We start from the raw sequence: 22,713 nt of genomic DNA on the forward strand, positions 1-22,713 counted from the left end.
GATCCAGATGGAAGCCTCACGTTGCATTTAGTTGATAGGCGTGTCTCGCAGTGTGGCCACTACCTCCTTTGTGATGTGCCCTGTGTTCACTGGCAATACGAGAGAGGTCACTCAAAGTCTCATTCGGGTTTGGTCTACTTGCATTCTCCTGGTGTTGGTAAAACTGAGCTTTTGTCCTGTAATGTCTTAGATTGCACAGCTCAGCTGCTTCTTGGTGTTGCTGTGTACTTCTTAGCAGCTAGGACAGAGTCAGGCCTTGGGATGCGGACCAGTGTCAGGGTTGAAGAACATTTATTTACAACGTTTATTGTAAATAAAAGCTTTCAGGTTTACCCATGGTTTTTGTTGTAGATCTGGAATTAGCTATTTATCCAAAGAGCCTTGGTTCCTGTCCTATTTATGGTGTTTTATGACGACGAATTAGTCATATAATTGTGCTTTTAACTGATTAGACTTAAAATACCATCTTTGCTTCTTTGAGAAAACTTTCTTTTCGGGTCTTCCCTTAATTTCCTCTTTTTAGTCCTTAAACTTCTATGCAATAGTCATATAAGGGGCTTGGTTAGAATTATATGAGTAACTCGATTGCAGTGTGCTCTGCAACGGATGCTGTGCTGACCTTTGACACTGCTTTTCCCTCACAGAAACCTTATCATTTGAATCCTATCAGACACAGGAAATAGTGATGCATTGACCTTAAGCAGTTTGCTCAACATTCAGAAATTTAATTTGCTTCTCTTTTGTGATGAATTCTTTATTATGTTTGTCCTTAAATTTCAGAAAGTTTACTTTTAATTGAGGATATAGCTTTAAAACCTCTGGTGTTAGAGGGTACATTTGCGTATAGTTAGTACTCAAATATCAGATGTGACTGGTGATCATCTGGAAAGCTGAAGGCCCTTAGATATTTCAATGGAACAGGAAGAGAAAAATTTTCCAGGTTCAGAAATGCTGTTTTATGCAGTAAAGATGTAAGTAGATGAAAATTAATATTTTAAATTACTTTAGTATCAATCTAGAACCTGCTTTGTAAGAGAAGGTTTCTTCATGAGGCACCCTTGACCCGGGTCTCTCTTTCTCAGTCTTAAATGCCGCACAGTGTCTGACAGCTGGTCCCCACTCTTAAGCCTGATGTGGATCCTCTCAATGAAAGGTCCTCTGGTGTTGTCTGTCTTTGAAAGGCAGCTTGCTAAGTAGAGATGACTTACCGCACCCATTACCTAGACCAACCTCAAACTCTTTAAATTAGAATGTGCTCTTGGTTCTCTGTGGTGTCTCTGCTGCAGGTTTTCAGTCAGCTGCTGAGCTCGTGCAGAGAAGAGTGCTTGGAGGACTTGAGTGTAGTGTCCTGGCTCGCTAGCTCGGTAGAACAGCTGAGTGCACAGAGGTGCTGGTGTTGCCCACAAGTGTTGTATTTCCAGAACCCTGTCGAGAAGAATAGTCAGTTGAGGAAATCTGGGCTGGTATCCCACCTGCAGTTTTTTCTCCTTGGTCTAAGCTGTTTACCTGTTGGATGTGGGCGTGTGGGCAGGGAAGCTGTGCTGTGTACTCTACATAGCCTCTTCCTTTGGTTTGCTTAGTACATTTCTCTTCTCATAGTTTTAACACTGATCTTTGCAATCCTAGCCTTTGTCAGTACCTACATATATAAACATGTATTCATACTTTAAAGTTAAAACAGTCAGTTTTATTCTTGATTTTATTCAAAATCCATACCATACAATCCCGCTGCTGTCTGTATCATGAAACTTTTGACCAGATTTGACTGTAGTTTGTTCTACTGTCTCAATTTAACAATACTTCTTTACTTCTTTTATTTGGGAGAAAATATTAGAGAAATAAAAATGATAACCATGAATTCAAACAAAAATAGATTAATGACTTGAAATTAGTTCTTACTTCTGATAAGTCCTTTATTGAATCTTGCATGCATTGCTTTTAAAAAATAATGCAGCAAATTATTACTCATATTCATATAAGTTGAAAATAAAAGCCCTCTCTGCAGGTAAACAATTTCAGCGGAGAGGAATGATTTTGAAACATGCTAAAAGGGAAATACACACATAGAGATGACAATGAGAATTTCTTGGCAGTTCATACTGTTAGGAGAGTCAGTGGGTTTGGACATTCATGCAGTGTTCCTGGCAGTGTCAGTTTGTACAGATGCTGGAGAACAGTTTAACAGTGCACATAAGGGATCATTACAAAGCTTTGTCATCTTGTCAGAAAGCCAAGGAAATGTTTACTGTGTGGTGTTGAGCTGTCCTTTTGCATGTATCTGACAGCTGCCTTTACATTCGCTTCCCAGCAACTCCTGAGCTGGCCAGGAGGCGCAGCTGCATTGCTATGAACTGGTTGTAAAGACAGTGAAAGCTTTATCACTTTGTCTTAGTTTTCAGTATTTCGGTGATAAGTTACCTCAGACTTACCATTGGAAACAGCAGAAATTTTATAGCTTATAGTTCTGTAGCTGAAAGTTGGGACGTGACTGAGATGTTGGAAGGACTGACTGTATTTTTAGAGCTTCTATGAAAGAAAACATTTTGTGGTCTTTTCTGGCTTTTAGAGGCCATCCGCATTCCATGGCTCATGAGTTTGCTTCACCCTTCACCCTCAAAGCCATCAATGTTCACTCCTCACTTTTTTTTTTTTTTTGTTCTGCCTCATCTCCCTCTGACCCCAGACTCTACTGGGAAAGGCTCTTTTATTCCTATGAAGAGTTATGTGATGAAGTTGGGTCTACCCAGGTAATCTCAGATAATTTCCACAGTTCATACATGTCAAAGTGCTTCTTCACCTTAAATCATGTGGGTTGTAGTGTCATCTTCATTGTCCATCTCCTCCTTGTTCACCATATCAGCATCTCCACTTGTGATTTAGGACATTAGTGTCTTTATGAGGAACGCTGATCTACCTTCCACAGTTAAAATGTTTTTGTTTCCTTTGTGTTCTTTAAAAGTTCAGTATTTTATTTGTGTCGTGTTTCATTCTGTCTTTCAGAGATCATGACATCTCGTTGACAGGAGATGAATTAGTAACTCTGGTATGCACGGCAGCATGGGATGCTCTTGTTCCGTTTATTGCCACTTTAGTCCTTCAGTTTGAGTGTTAGGGAAAACAGCTGATTTATCTTAAGTACAGTCAAGAGCTAGATGGCAGTAAACTTTGTGTTACTAAGGGTGTATTTGAAAGAGTAGATATTAAAGTAGATCTTGCTTTTCTCTTTCTGGCATCTCTGAGATTTTTAGAGGCAAGTAAAGTTCATCGTTTGTCAGTTGTGGCCTGATTCTGTATTATGCTCCAATAATATATAGCCTCAGTTGATGGACCCCATCATAATGGTAAAGGTTTTTATGGTCCTTTGGGGAACAGGAAGAAAAGAGTCCCAGAATTTCCTTTCAGCTGTAAAATTTTAAATCTTTTTTTTTTTTTTTAATTTTGAATTGAGTGTGTTTTTGTGTAACATTATGTGAAATTAGAATAGTATTCTCTTCCTATTTGTTTGCTTAGTGGTGGCCAGGGTTGCTGAGTAAGGGATCTCTGATATCAGAAAAGCTTGAGGGAACCCAGTTTTTGTTTCTATTTTGGCTGAGTGATAGCCACATTAGTGTCAGAGTTTGAGAACTCCAAGAGATCGCCCGAACTCTATGGAGTTGTAATTAGCTGATTCCCAGTCCCTGTGGTCAGATTTGGGACTGAGGCCCAACTAAAAGGGGAGGGCTGCTTTTAAAGGTAAAAGGCCACACTCTGTTCCTGCTTTCACAGGTGTGAATCATCCATCCTGAGTCTTTCACATTCTTAGAATTCCTGTGTTGCCTTAACAGCCTCAAGTTGCTCACAGGGCTGACCTCAGACCTTTGATTCTCCAGCTGTTCTGCTACTCTGAAACTTCTCAGGAATCTCGGAACAGAAAACTCTAAAAAGAATCATATTTTTAGCAGAGGAACCAGTAAAAACATCGCGCCAAGGTGTCTGTGTAGGGACCATTAGAGGAGAGAGCTGGAGAAGCCTATGATGATGTTCATATAGCTACGGCACACCAGGCCGCCATTTGTTTTTGAACAGCCTCAGGTGAAGCAAACTCAGAGCTTCAGAAGGTGTGATGTAATCTAATAAGAAGATTGTTAATCTCAACAGACTCCAAATTCCAAATCATCATTAACTATAGTAAGCAACTAAAGTAAGCTTTTTAAATTAGTGTACATGGCCTCCCCTCAGGGAGGTCAAGAGGTCAGTACTGGACGTTGGGAAGATATGATTGCAAGGTAGTCATAACAGCAGCTGGCCATAATAACCTTGTGAAACAAAGGCTTGGTTTCCTGGAACAGGCAGTGCAGAACCAATTGTAGTTAAAGTTAGAGGTGGGGCATAGCCCCATCCTTGAAACAGATTTAATCATAAACAGGAATGAACCTAGTTTGTCTTTACTATAACATGCCTTTCAGGCCCAAGGTGGAGGCAGACTGCTTCGTCAAAGACCTCAGCTTCTTAGATTCTCAGGAAGCAGACAGAATAATGTTGCCAGGTGTGCTGAGCGGGGTTGGGTGGGGTGTTTAGTGACCGTAGAGTCTGAGCCAGAAACTAAGTAGATAAGTCGAGGTGAACACTAGCAAAACAGAAGAAACCTATGAAGCAAATGGAAAGGCCTAAAGCTAACCACACTACCAGTCATGGTCAATACTGTAAACACAGCTTGACTGTGTCAGTTAACAGGCAGATATTTGAAAGCAGGAGCAGCTGGGCTAGTTCTAAGAAGTCCACCTTTGCTATAATGATCTAAAAGAGAAGGACAATAACATGAACTGGAAGGGAGCTGCTGTTTCTAAAAAAGACAGCTTTGTGTAGGGGGTACCTAACTTCAATGTTCATGACAAATTGATGGCAAGATAGATTGTGTTTTGAACCATAAAACAAATTTCAGGTTATTTAAAAACAAACAACAAAGTCCATGCTCTGTTTTATTTTACCAAAACAGAATTAAGCTAAATATTAGTAGTGACACCTGTCTCAAATGTAGCATGGTGGCATAGACCTGAGCTCCAGTAGTTGGGAGGCAGGACAGTTCTGAGTTTGGGTCCAGCCTGGGCTACCATAGCAGGTTCTAAGTCAGTCTGAACTAGATTACAGGACCCTATCTGACCTCCCCCCCTTAAATATATCTGGTGAGAAATCTACAAATTTTGGAAACTAACCAGTGCATCTCTCCTTACCTATTCAAAGAGGAGTGCTCACTGGCAGAGGAACATCTTACATCCAAAGGGGGTGGGGCGTGGCCAAGTGTCGTCTTTATGGCTTAAGAGCTAGTCCTTGGAGTGATCAATAAAATTTACAAGCTATTAGTTGCATTCACTAAGAAAAACAGACTACTTAAAACCAAAGCCAGTAGTGAAATGGAGGGTACTACTGTGAACAATTATATGCCTGTATATTGAAAATGTGTTTGTGAAATAGAACAACTTTTAAAGAGGTACAAACTACCGAAACCCACAAACAGATAACTAGGGGCTGGTGTACAGTTTCAGAGGTTTAGTCCATTATTATCATGGTGGGGAACATGGCAGACATGGTGGTGGAGGAACAGAGACTTCTGCATCTTGATTTCCAGGCAGCAGGAGACTGGATCTCACACTGGGCAGAGCTTTAACATAGGAGAACTCAATCCCACTTCCACAGTGACAAGGCTGCACCTACTTCAGCAAGGCCACACTTCTTAAAAGCACTGCTCCCTATGGCTAAACATTCAAACACATGAGTCTGTGGGAGCCAGACCTATTCAAACTATCACATTCCACCCCCCCATAGGCTTGTAGCCTTAACATACGCAAAAATGCATTCAGTCCAACTTCAAAAGTCCCTGTAGTCTGTAACAGTCTCAACCCTAGAAAAGTCCCAAGTTCAAAGTCTCTTCTGAGATTCATGCAATCTCTTATCTGTCCTTTGTAAATAAAAAAGCAGATCACATACTTCCAACACATAATGGCATAGGATATACATTATCATTCTAAAAAGGAGCACAGTGAAGAAATTCTGGAACCAAGTAAGACTGAAAACCAGCTGGGCATACTCCAAACTCTGGATCTCCATGTCTGATGGCAAAATGCTCTTGAGATCTCGAGCTCCTTTCAGCTTTGTTGACTGCAGCATACTTTTTTCTCTTGAGCTGGTTTCACTCCCTGTTAAGAGCTTTCCTTGGCAGGTATCCCACAGCTCTGGAATTTCTAATCTTTTGGGGTCTCCAAGGCCAGGCTTCACTTTTACAGCTTCACAGAATGGCCTTTCTGGGCCTCCATACAGGGACACCCCCACCACATGCCTGGCCTTAGAGACTTTCCTTTGTTGTTGAGGGAAGAGTCCGTAACCCCTTTCTTCTATCCTTGACTCTAAAGCCAGAACGTGGCTGAAGCTGCCAAGTTCTGCTGCTTGCTGGGGCTGGAACGTGGACTGCTCGTTCAATTGCATCTTCACCAGTTCTCTGTTTTCAGTGGATTCCTTCAGTGGTTGCCTAAGTTTGGCTGCCCTGGAACTTGCTCTGTAGACCTTGAACTCAGAGATCTGCATGCCTCTGCCCTCCTGAGTGCTGTGATTAAAAGCATGTACTACCATGCCTGGACCTAAACTGTTCTTTAACTCCTTTTCACAAGATGGAAGCCTTGCTGGGTAGGATCTTGCCCTGAGGTCACTACTCCCTTTATTTCCTTTAATATCTTTAATCTGTTTATCTCCTTGAACATAGGATTTAGCTCCATTTTACTTCTTCATTCCCCTTTTCTCCTTAAACTATTCATTTTTGTATTTTGCCTTTCTCAGCTTTCTCCTTTTCATCAAAAATGTTCTCTATAAGAGTGAACACTAGTAATCACACAACAGAATCTATACTAGGCTGTTCTGAGATTTTCATTGTCGATGCAAATAATCAGAATCTCTTCACCTTAGCCTTAGGCAGACTCCTTGGACAAGGACAAAACGCAGACACATTCTTTACCAAAATACCACAAGAACAACGTCTAGGCAACATGCTAAATTTTTCTTGCTCTGAAACCTTTGGAGCCAGGCCCCACAGTTGAAATCACCCTCAGCAGCACTGTTGTTTGCTTCTGCTAGGATGGCCCAGTAGACGACGCTTAAAGCTTGCCACTGCTTTCCTAACCCAAAGGTTCTGAATCCACATTCCTCCAAATAAAAGTGTGCTCAGGCCTATCTCAGCAACACCCCAGGCTCTGGTGTCAGCTTCCATTTTAGTTAGGGTTTTATTGCTGTGAAGAAACAACATGGCCGTGGCAGCTCTTATTATAAAGGACAACATTTAATACTGACTGGCTCACAGTTCAGAGGGTTAGTCCATTGTCATCACAGCAGGGAACATGGTGTTGTGCAGGCAGGCATGACACTGGAGAAGGAGCCAAGAGTTCTTACACGTTGATTCCCAAGGCAGCAGCAGGAGACTCTGCCACCTTGGGCTTAGCTTGAGCATAGGAGACCTTAAAGCCTGCCTCCACAGTAACACGCTTCCTTTCGCAAGGCCACACCTTCATGAGAAGGTGCCACTATTATGGCCAGACATTGAAATACATGAATGGGGGTGGAGGATCAGTCCAGTCAAACTGCCACACAGTTCTTTGGTTTATTTAAATTTTACTAGTTTAATTTCTAATAAAATAAGCCCCTATTATTTCACCAGGGACTTTAAAAATAGTTAAGAAATAAATTTAGACCAGTTATACATACTATATTCCAGAAATATCTTTTGTTTCTTGAGAACACTATTACATACTGAGACAAAGAGGCAGGCATTTCAATAGAGGATATACAGAGGATAGATCGCTCCAGGCTGGTCTGAAACTCCTGTTTGTCCTTCTGCCTCAGTGTCTTGAGTATTGATATTACAGGAATGAGCTGTAATATCAGACCATTTACAAACTTAAATGAAAAAAGTTTTCAACAAAAGTTAAGTAACACTCTCTTCTAGATAGATGGATAATGTGAATATATGTAGTTATCCATTTATGTATCTTATTTACATAGGTTTTTACATATTTCATATTTTATAAAGACTATTGAAGGTATATAAAAAAATTTCTTATTCAGCAGTTAGAAGCCCAGCAGTTCATATAAAAGCATGTGCCTCTTCAACAATAAAGAGTAAACATGAAAAGAAAGCTCTGCCTAAATCCACTTTAAAGAACTGACAGTTTTGAACAAAATTAATCATATACTCAACTTCTGTCTCATTTAGAGAGAGAACTCACATAGAAGTCTGTGTGAAAATACTCACCTGTTTTCCTCATAATTACTCCAGACTAAAATGATCAGGAGGTCTTCGGGTATTAAGTGGATTAATGAACTGGTATAATACAATAACTAAGAAATTAAAAGATGAAGTGCTTGGCCACGCTTGGGGGCAGTCACTTTTAACGCCAGCACTCTTGAGGCAGAGGTGGTTGATCTTATGAGTAGGCCAGCTTGAGCTATACAAAATAAAACAAAAAGATAAAGTGCTTTTGATTCACATATCCATGCTGATGACAAAAGCCAGACTGAAGATGCTACTAATTATTTGATGCTTTTGGGAAAAGCTGAGGAGGATGGTGAGGCAGATGAGTGAGCTCAGACTAAAGAGGTTTGACGCTTGAGATGGTACCCAGTGCCAGAGCTGCTCTGCTTCATGGCCATGGCGTTTATAAGGCCTATGCACTTGTTAGCTCCTATTGTGTCTAGGTGTGAATGGGCAGACACCTTGTGCAGAAGCCAGGAGTTTAGGAATGCTCGTTTGTATCTTTGTAATGAACAAAATCATGTCCTTTAAAATACTTTGCTTTTTTGGAAGTGTTGAGATGAAAGGGTCTTACCATGTAGTCCACATTGACCTTGAATGTAATAATAGGTGGTCCTTCTGCCTTACCCTCCCAAGTGCTGGGATTACATGTGTGTGCTGCCTTGCCTCATATTTTACATACTCTCTCTTCAGTAGCAAGTGAATCATGTAACAGTGTAAAGGTTAAATTTTCCTCTTTTTCCCCCTTTAGGCGTTGAGGTGCCATCAAAAGACTCATTGCCAAAGAAGAGGCCAATTTATGAAGATAAAAAGAAGAAGAAAACACCGCAACAGTTAGAAAATAAAGAAGGTTTGTGTATAAAGTAGCCTTTGGTTTAGAAAGGATTACATGTGCCTTTCCCTCACAGCTTTCAACACAAAGTATCTTTGTGCAAGCATGCATGTATATGGGATATTGGGGACTGAGCCCAGGCCCTGCTGAGTCAAAGGGGCTCTGGTCCTTGGCTTCATTCTGAGCCCCCTGAACTGCACTTCCCTATTGTTTCCTACCATTTTAATCATTCTCACTTGATTCAAGTGAGAGACAAAAGAAGTACTTCAGGGCTTAAAGAAGATGTCTAGTAGCTAAAAGAGTACTTGCTGCTCAGTCATGAGGACAAGAATTAGGACCCTAGCATCTGGCTAACGAGCTGAGCACTCCACAAATGCCTGCAACTCCAGCTCCCAGGTATCCAGTGCCTTTTCTGGCCTCTACACAGGTGTGCACATATATTCAAACACATAGGGTAAATGTTCAAAAAATACTTAGGATTGAAATGTCTTCGTCTTATTATGTGAATAGGTACTATTAAATCTGAAGAACAATATATAAATTATTTTTCTGCTTGCCATGTGAGTTTTACATTCTGCTTGAGCAGAAAAAGTGATTTCTTTTATAAGTGCTATCACGTTTCTCAGACTAAGAAAGAATCAGGGATTCATACTGTGCTGAATAGGATATTTGAAGAGAAATTACAGACTGCAAAATGTGGTTAATACACTTTCCACTCCCATTTAGTGTCTGAATCTTTGGAAATCAGTGGATCTGTGGTGGCTGTGGAACAAGCGGTACCAGACAAAGAAGAGACACCACCTCCTGCTGAACCAGGCCAGTAGCATCAGGTTTCCATTAATCCCTGTTAGATAGTGCTCACAATTTAGTTTGGAGCCAGATAAATTATTGGCTTGAATGTTTTCTTTGTCATTCATTTTTTGGCCCATGTTTTTGCATTTCTACCTTGAGAAAATATCCAAGCAATACTTGAATCGGTTTGTTTCTTTTTGGCCGTGTCAGTAAAATGAAAGACACTGAAGGGTCTCAGAATTTCTTTGTTTTTAATTTTTGTACCCCAAATCTCTAAGCCTGAAGTTTTTATGTTATGGTTTGACAGAAATTGGAAATATCTTTAATAAAAACCATGAAACGAATATTTTGAAACCTTAGAGGTTAGTTCCTACTTACCAGTCCAAGTATGTTCAGCTTATTAGTATTTGTGTGTGTGTGTGTGTGTGTGTTTGTGTGTACACACAGCTTGCAAGAGTTAGCAAAATTTTTTCGCTTTTTCTTTTTTAGCAAACACTGTTCAAAAATATAAGTCTGATAAGAACAAACTAAAAATCCTTTGTATAATGTATGAGTTGAAAGATTTACAGAACTGAGTTTATTTATACATCCTTTTAAAAATCTAAACATTTTGTTGTTGAGGTTTCTACTTTAGTTTATTCAAACTATAAAGTCCGATTTAAAATTAATGTTATGTTGAAACTATATTAAGAAATAGTGAAATGCTGAGACGTGGTAAAATTACAGCGTGCTAGGTATATTGAAGAGGTAATTCCAGAGAAAACAGTTGCATAGACAGTTTTTCATAATTGAACACTTCTGAAAGTAGCTACTTGCTTTCCAGTGCTCTCTTGTCTGAAAAGGAACTTGTGCTTACAGATGAAGAAGAAGAAGCTGAAGATGCTGGGTTAGATGACTGGGAAGCTATGGCCAGCGATGAGGAGAGAGAGAAAGGTAACTCATGAGTGCATACTGAGGGAGCCACTGATGTGTGTTCCTGAATCCTGAGAGTGTGTTCAGGTCGTCTAAGGGGGTGACTACCTAGAACACATGTATCCAGACAGGGTGCTGCGAGAGCCTTGTCCCTAAAGCTCACCTCCACAGAGCCCAGTAACACAGGCAAAGATGGGAGCAGTTCCTGTTCACGGTGAAGAAGACGCAAACTTTCGTTTTTTATGACTAAAACCCCTTTCTTTGAATTTAATTTCTTCCTATTTATTTGAGAATGTTTGGCTGTTTGATTTTTGAGATCCCTCCTTTTCCTTTTTTTAAACTAAGATTTTTAGTTAACCATGGGTTTTACCTAATTTTGTAAGTTTTGATGTTAGTATATTCTAGTTTTACATATTTTATATAATTTATTTAGTGTGTTTTTTAACCTACAGAATGTGGTAACTACAGAATACCCACGATTCCTTCTCATTCTGTGTGTGTGTGTGTGTGTGTGTGTGTGTGTGTGTGTGTGTGCGCGCGCACACGTGCTGGGACTTTGCATTAACTAAGCTGGATTTCTACTCGTGCTGAGTTATTTCTGAGTGGTTCATTGGTTCTCTTTGTAGAAATATGGTGGCTTGTGCCTTACAAGCCAGTGTATCCTCAGATAATTTGTTTTCAATGTAATTAGACGCTATTTTATATTGAGATCAATAATTACTGATTATTTTGTTTAAGACTTTATTATTCTGAGAGTTCGTGTGTTTATGTGTGAGCACATTCATCTGTGCACTCTGTTACTAGCCCATGTGTTGAACAGGTCTCCCACTGGGATTATAGATGGTCTATTTTCAGAGTTCTGTTAATTTTTGCTTTCTATATTTTGAGTCTGTGTTATCAGGTGAATATAATCTTAGATCTTTCTGATGAGCCAGGCCTTCTATTATAGTTCTCTTTCCAGGTAGTGGCTGTTGCCATCTTAAGTATCTTGTATTCAGCTATGCTATCATCAACTTATGGGAATGTTTTCTGTCTGTAGTGCTCTCCTTATCTCTTTAAATGGCTTTGCCATAATACATTATTGCTGCCATAATAAAACACTGATTGTATGTGTTATCAAAATAGAGAAATGTTTCCTAGATTTGGAGTCTGAGGATTCAGATGATGGAACTGCACGGGTGGGTGGCAGGTGAGGGGCCCGTGCACTCCAGGGAGGTGCTGTTGCTGCCCTGTGAGAGGGAAGAGCTCTGTTCTCACTTGGTGGCAAGGATTGGAGGGGGAATTGAGTAATCACCTCAGGAGTCCAGAGCCTGCTTTCCCGAGGCCCGCCCTGTCAGTACCACCGTGGTGGAGGAGACACTGCCGTCAGAGCAGAGCCAGCACAGTTTACCTAGACTGCTTGCCTGGTGCCTTACTACTGTTTAATTAATGAAACACCTTCGCTCTTGAGTTTTCGTCTTTGTGCTTAGGTCTGTGTAACAGTAGCCTGTGTTAAGAGTAGTCCATCTCTTTCATGACCTTCTTTTGGAGTGTTGGACTCGCTATTCTTACTGGTTGCATGCCCAGCCCCCTTGGTTTCTAAGTCTGTGTTTTACATGGCTTTTGAGATGGGTTCTCATTATCCAGCTCAGCTGTCCTAGAACTTGCTGTGTGCCAGGGTCTTTCTGTTTCTACTTCTCAGGGCATAAAAATTTCATGTTATTTTTTAGACAGGATCTCTACCTAGTCTGGCCTCAAATGTGTGATTCTGTCTGAATGCTAGGATTATAGGAGTGTGCCATCCTTTGTAGCCTAATTTCTAAAAAGGTGTTATTAGAAATTTTTTTTTTTTTTGAAGATTTATTTTATGTGGATGAGTGCTCTATCTGCATGTATGCATGCATGCTCGAAGAGGGCATCAGATCCCAGTATAGATGGTTGTGAGCCACCATGTGGGTGCTGAGAATTGATCGCAGGACCTCTGGAAAAGCAGTGTGTGCTCTTCACCACTCCGCCATCTCTCCAGCCTGCTGACAGATTTTTAACTTGCACATTTCAACTAACAGTTCTAGTGCTACCTTCTTTCCAGACAACTTTAAAGTACTTGAACATCCATGCAACTTCATGTAATATATCTATATCTATATCTATCATTGCTTTTTTCCTTTTTTCTTTCCAAATTGTGCTTTTTTAAACCTCCATTGTTTGTTCCTCTTCTTCCTTTTTTTTTTAATAGTAGATTATTTTTCAGGATAGAAGAAACTTTTAAACCTTTTTTGCTTCATTTTTCTTGCCACTTCTTTGATATCAACTGTTAATTTGGTATGCTTTTTTCTTTTTGACACTAAGTTTCAGGTATTTCTAGTTTGTTTTGAACCATAGAAAATTGAGGCCCTGTGTCAAAAGAGAAAAAAAAAATTAGTCTTATTTTTGGAGAATTTCAGATTTGGGAATTTTTAAATCGCAGGTACTCAGTCTGTACACCAACATTTTGAATAACAAACACATGCACTTATTTCATTGTAGGCACTGCGGTTATTTCTCACTTACTGTTACTTCTAGGGTACAGAATTCTGGGATTTTATCCCACAGTAACAGTACTAGAACCCAGTGTTTGCTCACTTATCCCTTCTTCTCCCTCCCTGCCTCAGTCTTGGTTGGTCGCAGATTTTAACTACTGCTTCCAGAATCATTAAAGCACCCCGGGGGAAGGCAGTGCTGTCCCTGCTGTCCTGCTGTGGGTCCTGGCAAGCTCAGTCTTCACTGTAATATAGATGAATACTTGGTATTTATGTCATACGCAGTGTAAGGCTGCTGCTGAAATTAGTGTCTTTTCACTGTTATTGTCCATACTTTATAGTCTCGGTTCTTTTGATGTAAATCTATGATGTTAACTTTCATTTATTTTAAAATTAAATTGTTTTTGTCAAAGAAGGAAATACAATTCACATAGAAGTAAAAGAAAACCTTGAAGAAGAGGAGGAAGAAGAGGAAGAAGAAGAAGAGGAGGAAGAAGAAGAGAGTGAAGATGAGGAAGAGGAAGGAGAAAGTGAAGGCAGTGAAGGTGATGAGGAAGATGAAAAGATGTCAGATGAGAAAGATTCAGGGAAAACATTAGATAAAAAGCCGAGCAAAGACATTAGCTCAGACTCTGAATATGACTCTGATGACGACAGAACTAAAGAAGAGCGGGCTTATGACAAGGCAAAGCGGAGGATTGAGGTACTTGTCTCTGCTCTCTGCCTCCTCTGTCCTCTGTGCTCATTAGATTATAGTTAAGGTTTTAAGTCAGTGCTTTAAGAAAGTGTCATCGTGACTAGTCTCTCTGGTTGTGCTGTTGGGTGCTGGTCTAAACCAGGAGTGTCCTGTGTGGGTGGCTATGTTGAGCATTGCTGTCTCATCAGGCAAACGCTTGCTTTGCATGTCCAGCTGCTCATTGTAAGAAGCTGATCTCAGTTGTTGAAATCTGGAGTGCTAATGAAGCTTCTTTGCATATTTTTGCTTTTTTAGTTTTATTTTCCATTCTTTGAAGACAAGGTCTTGCTAGGTAGCCTAAGCATCCACTTCCCTTCTGCATCTACTTCCTGAGTGCTAGGATTACAAGCATATGATATCACATCCAGGTGCCACTTCTGTTTAGTGAAGTACCTGTGCCTTGTTAGCCTTTTGTGTTTTTTCTATTTAATGCCATCAGCTTCAAGAGAGATTTCAGAATTCTGTCAGTTAAATGTAAATGATACTTTAAAACATAGTTTAGGGACTGGAGATGGGGCTTGATAGGTAAGGTGCTTGCTGCACAGATGTGGGATTGAATTCCACTCCCACCCCTGAGTGAAGTCTGGGTGCAGCCACATGACTAAGTGCTAGGCTGGCTGGCCAATGTGCGCCACCACGTGAGCACTGAGCTCTTGGCCAGCCAGCCTAGCACTTAGAGGGTCGAGAACTTGTCGCCCTCCACTGCACAGTGACTTTGAAGTTAGTCTGGGCCGTATGAGACCCTGTCTCTCAAAAAGAGACAGAGTAAAATGCAGTTTTGTGTGGCCATATAACCAAAGTGCTGGGATATATAGGCTTCTGTCTTTGAGCCATGGGAAAATAGGACAGCGGAACAAAGAGAGGACTTGAAGCAGGACTTAATTTGTGATCTCCCCACTTCTAGAAACGACGACTTGAACATAGTAAAAATGTAAATACAGAAAAGTTAAGAGCCCCTATCATCTGTGTGCTTGGACATGTAGACACAGGGAAGACAAAAATTCTAGATAAGGTAAGAAAAAATGTCCATTAATATTTCTTGAAAAATCAGCAGTACCTCTGTAAAGCTTTAATATCATTCAGCATGGTGGGTCTATAAATCTGCTGCTCTATGTTTCCCTGGTTTTCAAAGAAATTAGGAAATAGAAATTGGTAAAGGAAAATGGGTTGTAGATTTATTTAACACGTTGGCCAAATGGTATCATGGGGAGGAAAATGGGGTCCATTCTTGAAAGAGGAAAGTGTCCCGGTTTTTTTTATGATACTATAATTCCCACCTTTTTCCAAGCCTTGCAGGATTCTTTGTTCCTTTGATGGATACAGAGTGGAAAGCCTTTTATCCTTTTCTTAGTAGGTCAGAATCAATCTATAGAATGATTCTGTAAATGAATAAAAGTGACAAGTGGGATAGCTGACAGGAGGGCTGCAGTGTTTCTTTTTTCAGAGCTTTAGTCTTTGAGTTGCCAATTCCTTACTGATTGTGCTTTCATCTTCCATACCAAAATAACAGTCTCAATTTGCTGTCTTCTCATAGCTCCGTCACACACATGTCCAAGACGGTGAAGCAGGTGGCATTACACAGCAGATTGGTGCCACCAATGTTCCTCTTGAAGCTATTAATGAGCAAACTAAGATGATTAAAAATGTAAGTTACCTTATATGTTATTTGTTTTTTTTTTTTTTTTTTACATAAGAAATAGCTTTCAACCAAACTTTGGGCAGAGTGCAGGGAATCTTATGAAAGAATGGGGAGATAGTAAGACCTGGAGAGGCAGGAGTTCCACAAGGAGAGCAACAGATCCAAAGTATCCGGGCACAGGGGTCTTTTCTGAGATGGATACTCCAACTAAGACCATACATGGAGATAACCTAGAACCCCTGCTCAGATGTAGCCCTTGGTAGCTTAGTCTCCAAGTGAGTACCCTAGTAAGGGGAACAGGGACTGTCTCTGACATGAACTCAGTGGCTGGCTCTTTACTCCGCCCCCCCCCCCAGGGGGGGAGCAGCCTTGCCAGGCCACAGAGTAGGACAATGCAGCCAGTCCTGATGAGACCTGATAATAGAGTCAGATGGAAGGGGAGGAGGACCTCCCCTATCCATGGACTTGGAGAGGGGCATGGGAGGAGATGAAGGAAAGATGGTGGGATTAGGAGGGAATGAGGGAAGGGGCTACATCTGGGATACAAAGTGAATAAACTGTCATTAAAATAAAAATTTATTTAAGAAAAAAAAAAGATAAAAGAAATAGCTCTCACCTCAAAAGGCATGAGATGGTTTCTTTTGAAATCAGTTACTAGTGAGTTTGGTCCAGGAACACAGATCCAGGTTACACTGCATTTCAGGTTTCAGCAGTTACAATGTAAGGAAGTTTTTATAGTAATAGGACAAAGTCATAAGTCAGATGCTTTTCAAATACTCCGGTGGAAATACCAGGTATGAGAAACTCCTCCTATACTTGGATGCCTATATGGTGTTCGTAGCTTTGAGCACATTCCCAAAGGATTTACTTAATAGTCAGAAGGATGCTCCAGACCCTTTTGTTTACCGTGTTACTCTAGATCCCCTTTGTCAAGGCATCCATTGTTCTGAAGTTACTGTTTCCTTCCATATTTTACTACTGTTATCCCAGATCTTCCTATTCAAAAGCTGGTCTCTACACATATGTGGAAGGTGTCAAGTTTGGCACTTAAGGGGGCTGCTGAAGTAGATCTTCTAATATAAGAGTATTAGAAGAGCTGTGGCTACATAAAGAGACCCTGTCTGGGAAACCATGGGTGCTCAGTAGGGGAGTGCTTGCCTGCCGTGTGCACAGTTCTGGTGTCAGTTACCCAGTGGCTCAAAACCAAAAGATAAACAAACAAACAAAGCTGAAGGAACAGTGGCAGAAGTTTATAATTCTAGCATTTTGATGTCTGTCTGAAGCAGGAGGATTATTACTACATGTTGAAGCCAGGTCTGAGCTTCCTAGTCCAGACAAGCATGAGCTACATAGCAACTTTCTTTAAAAATCAAACCAAAATAAATCAGCTAACTGAATATTTTGTTTACTTGTGTGGATGTTCCCAGATTTTTAATGTTAAATATAGTGACGTAAGTGTAAAGCTCAGTGGAGCTCCATGGCAGTATCCTGCGTGACCTTAAACAGAGCTTTGCTACTTACCTGAGCTGTGTAGAAATCCTTAGTTCACTTTTTTTTTTTTAAATACTTGAGTGTGACTTAAAGTTTACTTTTCTTTTTGTATAATTATAAATTTGATCACGAGGCATATGGCCATTTCGTATCTTGGTGTTTGTTTTTCTGGCCAGTTTTCCAGTTGCTTCATATTGTATTTTTACAATATGTTGTTTTGAATCTTCATTTATGGCTTTTCCCTAGTCCAGGTTGGCTTTCCAGTTGCTGGGGTCACAGACACAAGCAAGCCTCACTGACCTGTGTTTGTATGTGAGCTGCCTGTCTCCATCCCCCCAGCTCTGAAGCACATTATGCCAGCACACTAGGCTTAGGGCATTATAATAAAGTACTCAAACTTGCACAAGTTAGAGCTCCCCAATCCTGGTTTGCTGCATTTTCAAAACTATTTTCCTCTAAAATTTAAAAAAAAAAAAAGTTTTAGTTATATGTTCTGTGTTTGCTTGTCAGTCCCTGTATCATGTCCGTGCATGTGCTTGCAGAGGCTGGAAGAAACAGTTGGATCACATGGAACTGTAGTTACAGCTAGTTGTGAGCCACTCAGTGTGGGGGCTGGGCCCCAGACCTGCGTGCTCTAGAAAAACAACCAGAGTTCTTGACCACTGAGCCAGCTTTTCAGCACACTCAAGTAATACATGTGTATGTTACAATTTTATGGTTCCTAACAGTTTACTTTCAAGCTGCCAAAACTTCTAATCTTCTGGTTTTGTACCTAAAGATCAAACTCACCATTAGACCTATGCTGCAGCTTTCAGTACAGCTAGTATATTTGTGATTTACCATATATTTAAGACACTGTAGTGGAAAAAACATAGTTCCCAATAAATGGTTAAGACAAACATAGTTTAAACTAAGTAAATTTCAATAATTTAGTCATAGATGAGATAACACTTTGGAAAAAAAAGGTGGGAGAACACAACACACAAAACCATGAAGTTTAGTTTTTGAGACTTGATTATTATATCAGGATAAAAAGGCATGAAATGTGTACTGTGCGTGGTCGTGCATGCTCTTAATTTCAGCACTTGAGAGGTTGAGGCAGGGGGATTGCATGTTGCAGGCCAGCCTGAAATGCATAGTAAGTAAGACTCTCAGACAAACCCCAAGGGCTGGTGCTAGAATGCTTCCTTAAGTGGTCCAGAGCTGGTTCAGCACCTCTCACTGCAGAGTGAGTGAGTGAGTGAGTGAATTAAGGAACATTTGTATTCAAGTGCAGGTAATCAAATGGTTATATTTAAAGCAGGATATGCATTTATTCTTCTAACTGTTTTGATCCATTTGGCTATAATTTTGAAATAGTTTTGGTACTTTAGATTTGCTTAAAATTGGACCAGATATATTTTTATGTTCTTATTTATGGAGTGTGTATATGCAGGTGTGCACAAGCCATGGTGGGGACAACTTTTAGGAGATGATTATCCTTCCACCATGAGATCTGATGGTTAAAGCCTACAAATGCCTCTAACCACTGAAGCATCCAGCATCCAGATAAATCCAGATAGATTATTTTTTTTCAATTTTTATTTATTTTTACATCCCAGTCATTGCCCCCTCCCTCCTTTTTTCTGGTCCCACCCTCTCCTTGTTTTCCCATCCCTCTTTCCCTACTTCTCAGAGAAGGGGAGACTCCTCCCCCCACACCCACCCCAGCACATCTAGTCGCATCAGGACTGAGTGAATCCTCTTTCCCTGTAGTCTGTTGAAGTACCCCCACCAGGGGAAAGTGATGGAAAAGCAGGCAACAGAGTCCATGTCAGAGTCAGCCCCCATTCCCTTACTATGGACCCATATGAGGACCAAGCTGCCCATTGGATACATCTCTGTGTGTAACAGAGGGCTCTAGGTTTAGGTTTAGTCCATGCATGGTCCTTGTTGGTGCTTCAGTCTCCACAAGCCCCCCCATGGGCCTTGGATAGTTGGATTTTCTTTCCCCACTGGGTCCTTCTATCCTCATGCTCCCCCCATCCCCCACTCTTCTACAAGACTACCTGCTCTCCATTAACCATTGTGCTGTTTGATTCTGATTTAGATTATTCCTTTGGGAAAAAGGAAGTAATGATATTTTCAAGTTTTGGGTAAATTGTTTTGTAAAGAAGCTTCCATTTTTACTTCCCTTAAACTCTGCATCTTTCTCTACCATTTGTAGTTTGACAGAGAGAATGTCCGGATTCCAGGAATGCTGATTATTGATACTCCCGGACATGAGTCTTTCAGGTAAGACCAAGCCTTTTGTAATCAAGGAAAGTACATATCCATTAACTTTGAATAGTTCCTTCATATGTGCCGTGTCATAAATAGTCTTTTGATCATCATTGATTTTATAGTGTGTCATGTGTTTTCTTGGCTTTTATAAACAAAAGTGTTTTATAATTGGAAAGAGCATCCTTACTGTGGAGAGCAGAGCATTTCCTCATGAATTCCTGCTTTAATTTCTGCAGATCATTACAAAAAGGAATGTTTTCGCTCCACTACATTCTTACACACACACACACACACACACACACACACACACACACACACAGAGGAACGTTTGGCATTAGCTAATCCCAGCAGACTCAATTTTTTTGCCAGGTGAGTGTTGTGCAGATTAAGGGATGGTGGATCCCTGTGATGCACACGCTGGCCTGCTACTCTGCATGCCCCACATCTCCAGGGTGCAGTGAGGCTCTGGGAGGAAGACTGTGCTCATGCCAGCTACAGGCAGACTCTCCCCTTCCTTTGAGCCTGGACAGTGTGGCACAGCTGCTCACAGAGCACTCACACTGTGCCTCTGTTCCACTTGAGCCCCCTTTTGTCGAGTGCCTGGCAGTGGGCATGTCGTACATTTCTACACACTTTCTTGTTAAACATTCTAAAAGTCTGAGGTTCAAAATGCTCCACATCAGAAACTCAGAGCGAGCGCTGTCCGTTCTTGAGCGCTGTCCGTTCTCGGGAGGCTTGGATTTGGATGTTTGGTCAGAGATGGCTGTCGCATATGTACCCTAGAGGTGATGCTGTGTGACTGTGAGAGGGTTGTGTGGTCTGGATTGCAGATGCTGTGCTGCTTTATGGGACCAGACCATCCTCACTTTGGCATCTGTGTGGTGCTCACAACCAGTCAGTTCCCTGCAGAGCCGGAGACTGCTCGTGTTCTCTTCTGTCTCCTTAGGCTTTACAAAGAAATTAAACTTTTAAGTAAGAAAAATACTGACAAGATGTCCACTTACATGGCTTTTTCTTCTCTGACAGTAACCTGAGAAACAGAGGAAGCTCTCTTTGTGACATTGCCATTCTAGTCGTTGACATTATGCATGGTTTAGAACCCCAGACAATTGAATCTATCAACCTTCTAAAATCTAAAAAATGTCCCTTCATTGTTGCACTTAATAAGGTAAGCCCTCATCTGAAAATAATTTTCTGTAAGATTTTTATTTTTAATTAAAGTGTGTGTCGTTATGGGAGCTTGTACATATGAATGCTGGTGTCCAAGGGGTCCAGACAGAGTGGACCTCATGTAGCTGGAGTCACAGCTGTTTGTGGGTTGCCCGACATGGCTGCTGGGAACTGACTTGGTTCCTCTTGCAAGGCAGTGTGAGCTTTTAACCGCTGAGCCATATATATATATATATATATTTTTTTTTTTTTTAAATCACAGAACTATTTGTAGCCAAATTATGGACTGAGCCTGGGTGTGCATCTGTGGACGAGTGGGTGAAGAAAAATGTGTATTCAGTCACAGGATGAGTGATCTGGGGATGTGGCCCAGTGGCTGAATGCTTGCACACCATGCGCACGGTTGAGTTCCTCGTCTTCAGGACAGCCAGTCCATCAGGGTTAAGAATGAAAAGGTGTCATCTTTAGGAAAATGGCTGGAGCCAAACACCATCATGTTAATAAGACTATTTATTCATTTAATCTTATTTTTGGTTTTTCAAGGCAGCGTTTCTCTGTGTAGCCCTGGCTGTCCTGGAACTCATGCTGTAGACCAGGCTGGCCTTGAGCTCAGAGATCCACCTGCCTCCTGAGTGCTGGGATTAAAGGTGCTTGCTATCACTTACCTGGTTAGAGTTAATTTTTGCCAAGCAAAAATAGCAGAGGAACTATTTAGGAAGAAGAATGGAATCAAGCGACAAGGAGAAAAGAGATAAGAAGGAAATAGGGACTGGGGAATTTGTTTAAACTATATTTTGTGCTTTTATGAAAATAAAGATACTCATTTTATGCATTAATCATTAATACTCATTATTAGATGCTAATTTTAAAAACAATGAAATTCTAGTGTAACATTTAAAGAAATGGTTGAGAATGCTTGGACTGCTTGATGAGCTTGGTCAGCTCCATCCATCTGTACAGCTGGGTAAACTGTCCAGAATACAGATCACCTTCTATTCTCACTCCTTTGAAGCCAACCTTGCCTCTCCATCTAGCTCCAGGCAAATGCTGATATTTAAAAAGTTTGTCTTCATACTTGATAGGACTGTAGTGTGTGGTGTTTTCAGTTGTCAGCTTATTGTTCCATTATTACAGCTTTCTCCATGTTCTTAGGTAGGCTGGAACTTTGTGTTGTTTTTGTTGTTTTTACTTAAGGTAATAGGATACTATTTTATTATCTGGGAATACCACAGTTTCTACTGTAGGTTATGTGGATTCTAGTTCCCAGTTAGTAAGGTACCTATGGCCATGTGTGTTTAGTCATTTATTCTTAAATACTTAAGAACAGAATTGTTGAATCATATGTTGTATGGATGATCAGCTCTATGAGAAACAAATTATTCCAAACAGTATCATTTTGTGTTTCAACAGGATTGTATCTGTGTTCTAGAATTTCTAGGCAACCTGGCCACCGTTGTTATGGGTCTGTTTTTGGTTTTTTGCTTGTTTTGAGATGTGATCTTATATGAGTTTGTACCTCTCCTGCCCCTTCTCATCCTACCTGGTTGTCATTTTGTAAAGAACTACATTTTTTTATAAAACAATCTCCCTGTACCTTTAAAGATTTTGTATCCTAAGGCATTGGCTACACTGGAGCTGGAGTTACTGGCAGTTTCAGGCTGGGAACTGAATTCAGGTCCTTTGCAAGAGCAGTAAGTGCTTCTTATCACTGAGTAGCACCTACCCCTCCTTTTTTTCTTTTCTTTTTTCTTTTTTTTTTTTTTTAAAGACCAAGTTGTTGTAGTCCCAGGCTGACCTACCTTCTGTCTTGGCTTACAAGTGCTGCTATGCCCAGCTTTTGCTGTAAGCAATACTTAGTCATTGTTGTTATTTTCATTGGGGAAAGAAAATACTTTATTCATCTTGTGTTTGTCCATGATCTGTTCATTTGCAGAAGAATGTTGTTTAATGTGTAAGTGTGTGGGGATTTTCTAGCTATTGCCTTGTGATCAGGGGACACACACTGTAGGGTCATTTTTTTTCTGGCTGTGGTCTCCTGTGATTGGCGTTGATGTGTGATGTTTACTTGACAATGTGTGCTGACTTTGTTCGGCTGTTCATGCTGTCTTT

General features: G+C 40.6%; 1 protein-coding gene across 2 annotated transcripts in view; it reads left to right on the forward strand.

Annotated features, from left to right (window-relative positions):
- Eif5b (eukaryotic translation initiation factor 5B) overlaps positions 1-22,713 on the forward strand; it is a 54,781-nt gene that overhangs the window by 21,080 nt on the left and 10,988 nt on the right. Inside the window, exons 7-14 of one of the 2 annotated variants that reach the window (XM_021636004.2) lie at positions 9,024-9,122; positions 9,831-9,920; positions 10,755-10,829; positions 13,720-14,009; positions 14,947-15,054; positions 15,577-15,687; positions 19,379-19,446; positions 20,461-20,602. In XM_021636004.2, coding sequence (XP_021491679.1) covers positions 9,024-9,122; positions 9,831-9,920; positions 10,755-10,829; positions 13,720-14,009; positions 14,947-15,054; positions 15,577-15,687; positions 19,379-19,446; positions 20,461-20,602 — 983 coding nt within the window. The remainder of the gene's footprint in view (positions 1-9,023; positions 9,123-9,830; positions 9,921-10,754; positions 10,830-13,719; positions 14,010-14,946; positions 15,055-15,576; positions 15,688-19,378; positions 19,447-20,460; positions 20,603-22,713) is intronic. The other variant, XM_021636006.2, reaches the window with a different exon arrangement.

Source organism: Meriones unguiculatus, chromosome 16, assembly GCF_030254825.1.
Source record: "Meriones unguiculatus strain TT.TT164.6M chromosome 16, Bangor_MerUng_6.1, whole genome shotgun sequence".
Taxonomy (NCBI): Eukaryota; Metazoa; Chordata; class Mammalia; order Rodentia; family Muridae; genus Meriones; species Meriones unguiculatus.